At 37.7% G+C, this 13,164-nt stretch overlaps 1 protein-coding gene across 1 annotated transcript in view; it reads right to left on the bottom strand.

The window, feature by feature from the left end:
* Srpk1 (SRSF protein kinase 1) overlaps positions 1-13,164 on the bottom strand; it is a 48,931-nt gene that overhangs the window by 15,551 nt on the left and 20,216 nt on the right. Inside the window, 6 exon segments of the mRNA XM_020168912.2 lie at positions 5,562-5,662; positions 6,158-6,577; positions 6,955-7,168; positions 7,584-7,609; positions 9,279-9,444; positions 10,522-10,628. Coding sequence (XP_020024501.2) covers positions 5,562-5,662; positions 6,158-6,577; positions 6,955-7,168; positions 7,584-7,609; positions 9,279-9,444; positions 10,522-10,628 — 1,034 coding nt within the window.

Below are 13,164 nucleotides of genomic sequence, written 5' to 3'. Positions count from 1 at the left end.
AAACACTTGTTGTTCTTGTTTAACTCAATTCTCCAAACTCCAGTAGCCAAATAATTACTCTCTGGATAGATCTGAGGAAGATTTTAAGTATTCTGTGGGAAGCACGACCAACCCAGGAGGAAAGATCCAAAGATCTTGACATCTGAGGATGAAATGAAATGCCCAACAGATCTTGCTGCAAGACCCACCCAGGCAAAGCACTTTCAAATTGCTTTTTAGTACTCCATTCACATGGTCAGACAGTCTTTTAAGTTATCCAAAACAGAAAAGCAATAAACACATATAGGAAGAAATGTTAGGAAAGGAAAAACAACATCCTCAGCGATTTTTAAAAAGGTACCATTTTATGAAACAAGAATAGCACGTTATTTTTAAGAAACAAGGGAACAGAAAGTAAAAATAGGAGAAATGATAAACAAAGGGACTTATATAAAGAAAAGATGGGGATTGTATAGGAGGTCTAACATTTGAATAATGAGATTTCAGAAGTAGACAAGACTTTCCAAAATTAAGAAAAAATCAAAGCCAGAGCATCTGACTTTCAGTATTGAAAATAGATACCAAGTATCTAACATAAAGGATGAAAAGAGACCCAGTGATGCACATCACTGTGAAATGATGCTCCTGTAGACTTCTGCAAGGGGAAAGGGTTTCATACAAAGAAACAGAATGGCATTGATCTTTAGTGCAACAAGACTGGAACTAGAAAACAACGGAGTCATTTTGACAAACACTGGAGAAAATGGTTTCTAGTCTAGAACTCCATACACAAGTCAACAGAGTGAAAATAGAAAAAAGACTGTAAGACATGGAAAGTCCCTCTCTCCCCAACGTCATATACTCAAAAGGGAGTAAGTCAAGAAAGAAGGTAAGAGAGACAGAAGACAGGAACATAGACAGAAAATAATCTCTAAGATGATAGTGAAGGGAAATCCCAAATGGGCAACCCGACCAGAGGGACACAAGACGCACAGTTCCAGCAGAGTTCTTTAGGAAGATAGGTTGAAGTAACAGCCAATGCATCTGTACATATTAAAGTGGGTGTTAAGGTAAGAACTTTCTCAATGAAACCCCAGCAGCACAGCAACTAAGAGATAGCATAGATAAATGGGACCTCATAAAACTAAAAAGCTTCTGTTCATCAAAAGAAATGGTCTCTAAACTGAAGAGAACACCCACAGAGTGGGAGAAAATATTTGCCAATTATACATCAGACAAAGGACTGATAACCAGAATATACAGGGAACTTAAAAAACTAAATTCTCCCAAAACTAATGAACCAATAAAGAAATGGGCATGTGAACTAAACAGAACTTTCTCAAAAGAAGAAATTCAAATGGCCAGAAAACACATGAAAAAATGCTCACCATCTCTAGCAATAAAGGAAATGCAAATTAAAACCACACTAAGATTCCACCTCACCCCTGTTAGAATAGCCATCATCAGCAACACCACCAACAACAGGTGTTGGCGAGGATGCGGGGAAAAAGGAACCCTCTTACACTGTTGGTGGGAATGTAGACTAGTACAACCACTCTGGAAAAAAATTTGGAGGCTACTTAAAAAGCTGGACATCGATCTACCATTTGATCCAGCAATACCACTCTTGGGGATATACCCAAAAGACTGTTACTCCAGAGGCACCTGCACATCCATGTTTATTGCGGCACTATTCACAATAGCCAAGTTATGGAAACAGCCAAGATGCCCCAGCACTGACGAATGGATTAAGAAAATGTGGTATCTATACACAATGGAATTTTATGCAGCCATGAAGAACGAAATGTTATCATTCGCTGGTAAATGGATGGAATTGGAGAACATCATTCTGAGTGAGGTTAGCCTGGCCCAAAAGACCAAAAATCGTATGTTCTCCCTCATATGTGGACATTAGATCAAGGGCAAACACAACAAGGGGATTGGACTATGAGCACATGATAAAAGCGAGAGCACACAAGGGAGGGGTGAGGATAGGTAAGACACCTAAAAAACTAGCTAGCATTTGTTGCCCTTAATGCAGAGAAACTAAAGCAGATACCTTAAAGCAACTGAGGCCAATAGGAAAAGGGGACCAGGAACTAGAGAAAAGGTTAGATCAAAAAGAATTAACCTAGAAGGTAACACCCACGCACAGGAAATCAATGTGAGTCAATGCCCTGTATAGCTTTCCTTATCTCAACCAGCAAAACCCCTTGTTCCTTCCTATTATTGCTTATACTCTCTCTACAACAAAATTAGAGATAAGGGCAAAATAGTTTCTGCTGGGTATTGAGGGGGGGGAGCGGGAGGGGGTGGAGTGGGTGGTAAGGGAGGGGGTGGGGGCAGGGGGGAGAAATGAACCAAGCCTTGTATGCACATATGAATAATAAAAGAAAAATGAAAAGAAAGAAAAAATAAATAAATAAAGTGGGTGTTATTATCACTGGATAAAAGTATGGGTTGAATTAAGTGAAAAACATTACAAAGAAAATTAAGCAAAACCAATGATGTATGTGAAAGGAAAAGGAATCACAATACATGTTTAGTACTTCTGAGGACAGCATTAAGAGTCCCAATAATAAAAACATGGAATAATCATCTAGCCAAAAATTGCTGGGTGCTGGTGGTTAACACCTGTAAATCCTAGCTACTTGGAAAGCTGCGATCTGGAGAATTGTGGTTTGAGGACAGCCCAAGCAAACAGTTTGAGACTCCATCTACAAATAACCAGAGCAAATGGACTAGAGGTGTGGCTCAAGTGGTAGAGTGTCTGCTTTGCATATATAAATATAAATATATATAGATATATTTAGAAGATTGGTACAGTGGCAGTAAACTGCCACTAAAAAACCCAGGAGTAATATAATCATGCCATTTATTACTGATGTGAAGATAAATAATGTCAAGAGTGAGCGAGGGAGCAGCACATTTTTGAATCAAAATCTACATTAACTGTCTTTGAACTATGTATATGCATAACCAATAAGCAAAAGTATAATCTTAAAAAGGCAAGCTCTTTGAAAATCATGTAAAATTCCATTACTGCATGCCAAACACTGACGTGCTGAAGGGATCACTGAACAATGAGATCTGACCAGGATCCAGCAAGGTAGGACATTCATGTCACATTCGCCATTGTGTTCTAGTGTACAGGCTAGAGTACAGGTCAGTATGTTTGCTGAATGAGTGAATGGATGAAAGACACGTTACAAAAATGCAGATATGCATGTAATTGTTGACTGTAGTAGGCAAGGACAACAGAAGGGAAAGTGAGAAGGCAACTGCAGTCACTCCTGCAGGTGAAACTCTTATGTTGGCCAGGACCTGAGGATAGTGTGTGAAGTGATTCTAATTACTTAGAAAATCGTTCCACATTCCTATTAGTGCTCAACTATAACTTCATTTCTTCTAAAAAGTTATCACAATATTCTAGAAACAGGATTGGAAATGAGATCCTACTGGGGTCTGGACCATTTCCTGTTTACTATTACACTTTGAGTAATGTCATTTGTATGCAAAGCACTCTATTATAGATTTTTAAAAAATGACCATTAAAAAATAACCAAAGGTCAGGTGTGGTAGAGGACACCTACAATCTCAGCACTCAGGAGGCCAGGGCAGGGTGATCTCAATTTCAAGGTTAGCATAGTTACACAGGGAAAGCCTGTCTCAAAAAACCAAAAACCCAAAATCCAAAAAAACTTTCCTAACTAGACACATAGTAAAAAAAGTTATTAATAAGAACTGATGTATTCTTTCAGGAAAATAATATTAAACATAAAAATACGTAATTACTTGTAATTACGTGTAATATATATGTGTATATTAATATATTAAAATAATATAATTACATGTAATACACACACACACACACACTTTTGGCAGCACTGTGGTTTGAACTCAGGGCCTCATGCTTGTTAGGCAGGCGCTCTACCACTTGAGTCACCCCATCAGCCCTTCTTTGTGATGGGTTTTTTGGAGATAGGGTCTCTCAAATTATTTTTCTGTGGCTAGCTTTGAATCATGAGATTCCTAATCTCTGCCTCCTGAGTAGCTAGGAGGTGTAATATGGCACCATACATCAAGAATCTTTTTTTAAAAAAAGCAAAAAAGAAAAAAACACCCAACTTTTGACTTAGCAACTAGTCCTAGTTCTTAGGACATGTCCTAAAAACAACTATGCAAAGATTTCTGCACAAAGAGCTGTCAAGAGTCATGAATGTTCTAGTTAACAAAATTGTAAAGGCTATGGTGCAGTTAGAGACAAAGGGTAAACTACCATTGAAATATATTCTGAAGAAAGAATTAGCTATTCCATATATTTTGACCACAGGTCTTATATTTCTGTTTCCGTAGCATAGTGATATTCAGTAGGAGGACCCTGAACGTATCAATAATAAGTATCACTGAGATTTTATATATTTATATATAGAGAGAGATGTTGAAAATGTTAACAATTGTAGTATACAAGGGAGTATTATGTAGTCAACTGAATTTTATTATGTTCTTATTTGTAATTAATAATTGGCATTACTAGGGTTTGAACTCAGGGCTTCATGCTTGCTTGGCAGGAACTACCACTTGAGCCATATTCTCAGCCCTACAACAATTCTTGGTGACAAAAAATTGTTCCAAATGTACTAAGTGAATTGAAAGGAGGCTACAGTTTTTACGTCAGAGCCAGTTCTGAAAATGGAGGTGTGGTGGGGGGAGGACATGAATGTAGAGACTGAGAGTACAAGAGAATGAGGAGAGGCGTAAGACAAGGTGGCATTACTGAATATGGGTGACAGATAACTGCAGTGGAGTTGGGGATGAATTCTTTTCATTATACCATTTTCCAACTTTCATAAAAATATCCAAACTTCTTTGTAACAAATGGTTAAAAGAAAAAAAAAAAAAGGAATAATATTCACCTAAAACATTAACTGGGACCATGCATGGTGGCTCAATCCTGTAGCTCTAGCTACTTTGGAGGCAGAGATCAGGAAGGTAGTGGTTCAAGGCCAGCCCAGGCCAAAAGCTTTTTTTTTAAATTGTACTAGGATTTGAACTCAGGGACTCATACTTACTAGGCAGGTGCTCTACCACTTGAGTGAGGCCTTTTTGGTGTGTATTTTCAAGAAAGGGTCTCGTAAACTATCTGCCTAGGCTGGCTTTCCTAATCTCTGCCTTCCAAGTAGCTAGGATTACAGGAGTGAGCCACCAGCATCCAAACCGGGCAAAAAGTTTGCAAGACCCCATCTCCACGAGTAAATGCTGGTATGGTGGTATACACTTATTATGCCAACTACGTGGGAAGTGTAAATAGGAGAAACAAGGTCCAGGCTGGCCTGGGCATAAAGGGAGATCCTATCTGAAAAATAACCAAAGCAAAAAGGTCTGGGGTCTGGCTCAAGTGGTATAGCAACTGCCCAGCAAGCGTGAGGTCCTCCGTTCAAGCCCCTTTATGGGGGGTGGAGGGGAGAAGTGGCAACAAGAACCCAGAATAGCTGATGTTTTATTTTAGCATGTCTAAATCCAAATTTCTTCATGCATTTCCAGTCAATGCAGAATATAGCACTGGAACAAATTTAACTTACCACCCAACAGGCATTTCCAAGGTCAGCAATCTTCACTTTGAGTTTTTCTGCATTTTTTGGCTCAAGGGGATTAATAAGAAAAGTTCCAGCAGTGGATTTTCCTATAGACAATAGGCACCATCAATAAAACTGTTTAACTAAATAACAAGAGGTAATGAAAGTTAAGAGTTACAGAGGAAGGCCCCCAATTGGCAACCTACAATAAATTTTCTAAGATAAAAAGAGCACAACAGTACCTTCAGTTTCTACAGTTAAAAATCTTGTGTGTACACAGCAACAAGTGAAATGCTACACATAGTGAATAAAATTTAACATTAACTATAGATTTGCAAATTGAAGTTAACTTGGACACCTGCTGGTTGAGGATGTAGCTCAGTGGCAGAACATTGGTCAAGCATGTGGGAAGCCTTGGGTTTGATAGCCAACACTGCAAACCAAACCAAACCAAATCAAACCACGACCACCACCACCTCAATCCCTGGACAAAAGACACGTGCTAATTTGTAGTTACAAAAGCAATCGTACTCTTACTATGCATTTTATGAATGTGTTGTGAGGGAAGCAGTGCTGGTGAAGTGGATCTGCACAGCAGGTACCTTTGTTGTCCAGTGGTCCGTTGTGTTCCTGCTCTTGCTCATCTTCACAAGGTGTCTCTGACTGAATGCTTCCTTGAAGTGTGCTGATGTCCTGTTCACTGAATGACTGGTCTACAGATGAGGAAGACTGGCATACCATGGTATCTGACACCTCAGATGTTAGAGGTGTACAAGAGTCTGTTTCTTGAGATGCGCTGCTGTCTCCATTTTGGGAGCTTAGGAAACTAGGTTCCTGCTTCAAATTTTGGACATCACAGTCATTAGCATTATGTAGATCCTCTTTAAGCCTCAATGTTTCTTTATTACTGTCATCAGTGTAATTAATGAGTTCAATTACTCCATTGCAATTAATTTCTGCCGCACCACCCTCTACACCACGTTCCTCAAGTGTTTGGTCCTGGCCAATGGAACTTGACTCTTCTAAGGAACAAACAAACAAAAAAGGATGTATGTGTATGTGTGTGAGTGAAAGAACAGAAACATTTCTCACAAGATTAAAACATTTTCTAGAACTTACACTGAGTGACATAAAAATGTGACTGAACATCTAAAACCTATTTATAGAAGGACAAAGATCTTTTTATCCTTACACAGTGGCTAAATAAAGTCTACATCCTACTTCCTGAGAAAAGTTAGAAATTACACTTTAATATTACCTGCCTAACATTTATGACAAGATCTGAATTCTTATAAGGACACCCCCAGATGTGTTGTATGTACGAAACCACTGTATTTTAACAATGATAAATTAATGTTAAATGTGTCATAAAGTAATTTTTGTGATGCTCTATTTATACCAAGTTTTTCTTGGGTCATTTTATTAGGTGGGTTTTCTTTCAAGGGTCTTTCAACAGGACTCTCTGATTCTTCTTGCTTGTTAGGTCTTTTTTGCCCAGGACCCGACTCTTTCTCCATTTCCTCAATTTCCTGCATTCGCTTCTCTAGTAATTCTGCCTGGCGCTTCTGCTTCTTCTTCAATTTCTTCTTCTTATTCTTTGACATTTTGTCAGCCTGGGCGGAGATTACAAACAGATAAAGCCTTCAGGTGGCTAATCCATTACCCCTAGTTGGAGATAACTATTAATTTTAATTACTTCCTAATTAAATTTCACTCTTCACCTAAGTTTTTCATTAACTTAAAAGCTGCAGATATTCTTATGAAATGAAATAATAAAATTAACAACAAATTTTGGCCTTCTGAGCAGTCTGTGGGGCTGGTTTACTCTTAAGACACTCAAATTTATAGACATCTCACCAGTGCAAACTTGCTGAAGATGCGTGGGAATTTATTGAAGACATATAGAAGCGCAGAAATATTTTTTTCCCTTTGGTTTCCAAACACTAAACAAACTGACCATCTCTCTCAGAATAACCCATGCCCACAGCCCATAGACTAGAATTAAATATAGAAACACCTTATACTTACTGGTTTAGGTTGGGGAGCAGTACTGACTGAAAAGAAAAGAAAACCAAGTAAGAATCTGGAAGTCAGCAGGCAACATAAACTAAGGCTTAGGAAAGACTCCCTACCGGAATGGAAAGTTCTTATGCAGCCTACACCATTTTAAGGGACACTGGTAGAAGCTACATTATTTTATTTTTAGAGAAAATAACACATACAAAAGTTGCCGAACTTTAGCTAAATGAGATCCTGTCCCAGGCAGCATCAATACTTGCACAGAGCCAAGTTCCCATTTCTTGCCTCCACTACTAGTGCTGCTAAAAGCACCATTTCCATTCCTATGTCCTCTTTAAACTAGAAAGTGAAAGCAACACCTCCTCATCCCCACCCAGGATTCCCACCTCCCAATTCCTCTCTGGCACCTGTCAGTTTTAGAAGGTAAGTCAAGAGCTATAGTAATTTGCTATGTAATATGCTGTGCATAACAATTTAGCTTAGGTGCTGCTTAGTCTTTCTTTTAAAAGTACTTAAAACTGTGGCTTAAAAAATGTATATATAAAATCTATCCTCAATTGCCCCTAAACATATAGCTCATTAGTGTTAAGTATAACCAAATCATTGCATAACAGATCTCTAGAACTTTTTCACTTTGCAAAACTGAAATTCTAACTATAGAACTTCCCACTTTCTTCCTCTTCAGTCTTCCTTGAGTATCAAGAAAATTTCTTGAATATGATTAAACCACTAAAATTAAAATCCATACCTCCAGTGGAAAAAATCATCATGATGGTAGTTGTAACTTATTAACTCATAATACTATGTAGCACACCAGTAAATGTGTCAATGTCAACTTTTTTTTGTGGTACCAAGACTTGAACTCAGGGCCTCACACTTGCTAGGAAGGGACTCTACCATTTGAGTCACTCCGTCAGCCCTTTTTTTGTGTTGGGTATTTTTTAAATAGGGTCTTTCAAACTACTTGCCCAGGCTGGCTTCGAACTTCAATCCTCCAGATCTCTGCCTCCACAGTAGCTAGGATAAGAGGCATGAGCAGCGGTGCCTTGCCTCAATGTGAACTTTAATCCCAGTAACTCCTACACTAGGGAAAATGAAGACGAACAACTCAGAAAAGGTCTCCCAGCGAGGATTCAAACCAGCTCTGACTATTTTGAACAGTACTTACCCCCAAGCTTTTTTTTTTTCTTTTTGGTGGTACTGGGGTGTGAACTCAGTAACATCAGTGTTACCCATGTTATCTTGTCCCTCTGCACTAGTTCATATAGGACCATGTGTCATCAGGCAGAGGTAAACACATAAGAAATGGCCATCAAAGACCAGGCAGGGTGGTGCATGCCTGAAATTCCAGCAAACAAAAGAGGATCTCAAGTTTGAAGTCAGCTTAGGCTACACAGTGAGACCCTGTCTCAAAAGGGACATCAATGGCTGTGGATGTAGCTCAGTGGCAGAGAACTTGCATAACAAGCACAAGGCCCTCATTTCAAACCCATTAGTCCTTCCCCCTCAAAAAAGCCCATCAAATAAAAGGAAAAACATCAAGCCATAATATAAATCAGCTACTTTTACCTTTAACTGAAAGACACAACAATCTTTAGTCTCCTTCTCATACGGCAGCAATAATCAGAAAAAAGTCTCATTAAGGCTGACACTATTATTTAAATATTTTATTGTTAAATGAAACTCCCTGAGAAAAGAACATACTTGCAGACCCGGAAGGTGGAGGAGCTCCAGATCGCTGCCACTCTGTTGCTTCTGCAGCCAGCCTCCGAATGTACTGTTCATTCACTGATAACAAGATGTTTTCTGGTTTAATATCAGTGTGGATTATACGGCACTTGGTATGTAAATAATCCAGACCCTGTAACACCTGAATGGGAAGAGAGGAGTAGACTGGTAAGTATAAGTCTTTCTAGAAAAGGAAAATATCACAACACAACACTGCAATAAAAAATAGTGCTTTCTAGAGAATAATGAAAGCACTTATTTCTTTAAAGCACAAAGAAACTTCCCCAGAAAGACTGATTGTAAGCTTCCAAGTTTTACAAAGGTAATTCTAGTTGGAGACTTTAACTGGTACATTATAAAGAATGAGAATAAATGCTCACCATACCCTTTTAAGTGCTGAAATGTAGGTGACAGGAGGTTTAGACCTTTTTTTTTTTGGTGGTACTGGGTCTCACACTTGCTAAGCAAGCCCTCTACTTGAGCCACATCGCCAGCCTGGTTTTTTAGTTAGTTTTTCAGATAGGGTGTAGCACTTTTGCTTGGTTGGCCTTGGAACAGTGATCTTTCTACCACTGCTTCCCAAATAGCTGGGATTATAAGTATGTATAACCACACCCAGTCTGTTGTTGAGACAGGGTCTTGCTAACTTTTGCCCAATCATTCTCTTACCTCTGCCTCCCAAGTAGCAGGGATGACAGGAGTGCACTATTATGCCAAGCCCTAGGTATCTTTTAATACAAATTTCCTCACTGAAGAAATGAGGTCTCTTCCCAGTTTAGAGTTCTTACTGAGACATATTATCCAAACAAATTATTTGTCCCTTGAAGCATTAATATTTTCTTGATGCTAACATTCGATACCTTATATCTAAAGCTAATTAGAAAATTAGAAAATGCCCATGAATACGATTAGAGTGGTGCTAATATAACAATTCTGTATTAATGAATATTTAATATTTACAACTAGAATTTCTGAATAAAGACTCAGGCACCTTACATAGCTCCTCCCCTTCTCCCCGACAATTATTATGGAAGATGAACCTGGTTGTGCTATAACATTTAAAAACAGAATAAACACAATAAACTCTAGGGACTGAATAAAATATTTAATTTTAGCAATTAAAACCCCCTGGCTATTTACAATCCTATTGTAAACAGAAAACTCCTGATACTTTCATATTTTCATAGAGTCCCTACATAGCAAAGATGAAGATACTCACTTGCTGAATAATTTTTTTGACACAAGGCAGTGGAAGCCCCTGATAGTTGGATTTGATGATCCACTTGAGTAGGTGATGTCCCAGAACTTCAAACACCATGCAGATATCTGTGACTTTGTTAAGGAGGAAAGAGGAGGCACAACAAAAACAGGGAAGAAGAGGTGTTCATTCCCACCCAATGAAAATGTTACGTATTATTTTTTCAATATACAAAGTTATAGAGCTTGGCAGCAAAAATATGTAGTTGTCAATATTCTGAAATTCCAAAGTCAAATACTCACATCCATTGTGTGGGGGGGCTAGTTCATGTCTAAAATCATGCATGTTAATAATACTTGGTGGTAAAAAGAGAAGTGAAACCTATACATGCAAAGAGTGCACTGGGCGCAAGCTGCTGACCAGATTCAGGCAAAGCAGCTTCTTCTTAAATGTCCAGGCTAACAAGCCCCACTCTCACAGTCTCAAAGAAAGGAAAATCAAATTCCTCTGTACCATAAAAGACAATGTACGAAACTTATCTTAAAAATGCAAATGTTAACAGTTTTTTTTTCTTCTTCTTTTTGTAGTGCTGGAGATCAAAACCAGGGTCTTGCTAGGTAAGCACTGTCACTGAGCTGTATCTCCAGCCTCAATTTTTTTTTTTAACATCAAAAAAAGTTTTAATAAGCATATACAGAATGGCAGACAGAAATTGGAGAAGGGAAGTATTTACTATGCATAAATTTAAAAACATCGAATTCATAATTTTAAATGGCTATTTAAATGTTACTTCAAATACATTTTAAATCTCAATAGATTTGTGTTGAACTGAGTTGCAGATTCTGAATCCTACTTGAAAACACATGATAAAACATCATTCCAAATGAAAATAATAGTGCTTTGCTGGGGGTGGGAATGGGTGAGGAGATTAAGTAACTATCAACAAAAACTTCTTTTCCCGATGCAATTTGTTAAGAGTTCAAGAGTTATAAAATGTACTAAATCTTAACCAAATTAAATTCTCGATAGTACTGTAATTTTTAAAATAGTGCAACGAATGGCTTATCAAGTTGTAGTGGCTGTATTATGAAGAACAAAGTGTGAAATACCTGCAGAGACACAAAATACAATTAAATATAAGCTGAGCAATACGTATTATAATAGTGGAATGTCTTTCATCATGCATACATTAAAAAGACTAAGTAAAACTTCCTAACATTTATACATGTGCCATATTTGCCAGCATGCCTGAGAATTTACTCACAGCATTCCTATAATAATAGTTTGCAAGTACTTCGCAAGCCTGCAAACAAGATGAATCTTTTTTTAAAAAGTGAAAATGGCACCTCTAATATCATATATAACTTAAAAAAGTATAGAATCACTATTCTTTTAAAACATTTCTATAGGCCATCTCTGACAAAGAGCTGGGATGCTTAGGATTTAGAAAATGGATTATAGCTGAGTATGGTGGTACACATCTGTAATCCCAGCACTCAGAAGACTTGTCCAGACTCCATCTTTTTAAAAAATAGGAAACTGACTTGCTTTATGTTCTGCAGCTTACAAAACTAATCTTCATTTTAGTGCCACCATGTGTTTTATGTCTAAACATCCTGATCATACCACATTGTAGGAATATGCTTTAAGCCTATTTGTATACCTTTTATATATGTATATATAAAATCGACCTAATGCCTAAAGAGCATGGGCTCCTTGGAGCAATGACCAAATCCAAGGCTACTCAAACACAGGGCGAGCTTGGAACATCTTCCTAACAAGAAGAAACAGAAACTGTCTTGAAGAGGATGCCATCAGCAAAGTGGAGAACATTTTGAAGAATGAAATTTTAAGTTAATATATTGATTTTAACAACAATGAATTCATACCGATACTAACAAGTATGTATATGTGAGAAATAGCAAACTTCATTAAAGAAAGCCAAATAATGAATATACAAGATATGACAAAAACAGAAAAATCTCCCTTCTACAATCACTAAAAACCACTGTGAGAAAGACTTTTGGGAAAAAGGATTGCTACAATGTCAAAATATCAATTCATATTGCTTATTAGTTATAAAAGTAACAAGGAACTTTTATAGGGAAATCAGGAGGGCACTGTCTTAACCAAGTGGTAAGACATCCCCAAGGACACACGCAAATTCACATCATCTGCCCTCCGACACAATACATTTAAGAAAAAAACATCCATGTGGCGTACTTGACAAAATTGGTTTACAGGAGGATATGATCAAACAAATTCAAATTAAGGAACAAAACCAGCCTAGATTCTTCAACCAACCAAAAAAAAAAAAACAAAACAAATCAATGTAATGCCAAGAATGGTTCTAAGTTAAAAAAAGGTCAATGGGAAATGACAAATCAAAATTCTAAGAAGATGGCATCTCGAACTCACTGGAATGACTGATTTTCATCAATGTGAATGAGAATATACAATTACTGGAACTCTGATACCATGCTAGTGGAAGTGTAAAATAGAACAACCACTTTGGAAAGTTGGTGGGCAATTTCTCAGAGTTAAATATACACCATGAACTTGTAGTAGGACTGCATCTGCCCTCTTGTTTGGGGAAAAAAAGCAATAGACTAAACACACTGAACAACAGAAGACCCTGGACATCAGGCGACAAAGGCAGTGATC

Source organism: Castor canadensis, chromosome 8 (genome assembly GCF_047511655.1).
Source record: "Castor canadensis chromosome 8, mCasCan1.hap1v2, whole genome shotgun sequence".
In the NCBI taxonomy this organism is placed as follows: domain Eukaryota; kingdom Metazoa; phylum Chordata; class Mammalia; order Rodentia; family Castoridae; genus Castor; species Castor canadensis.
This window is presented reverse-complemented; position numbering and strand designations above follow the sequence as displayed.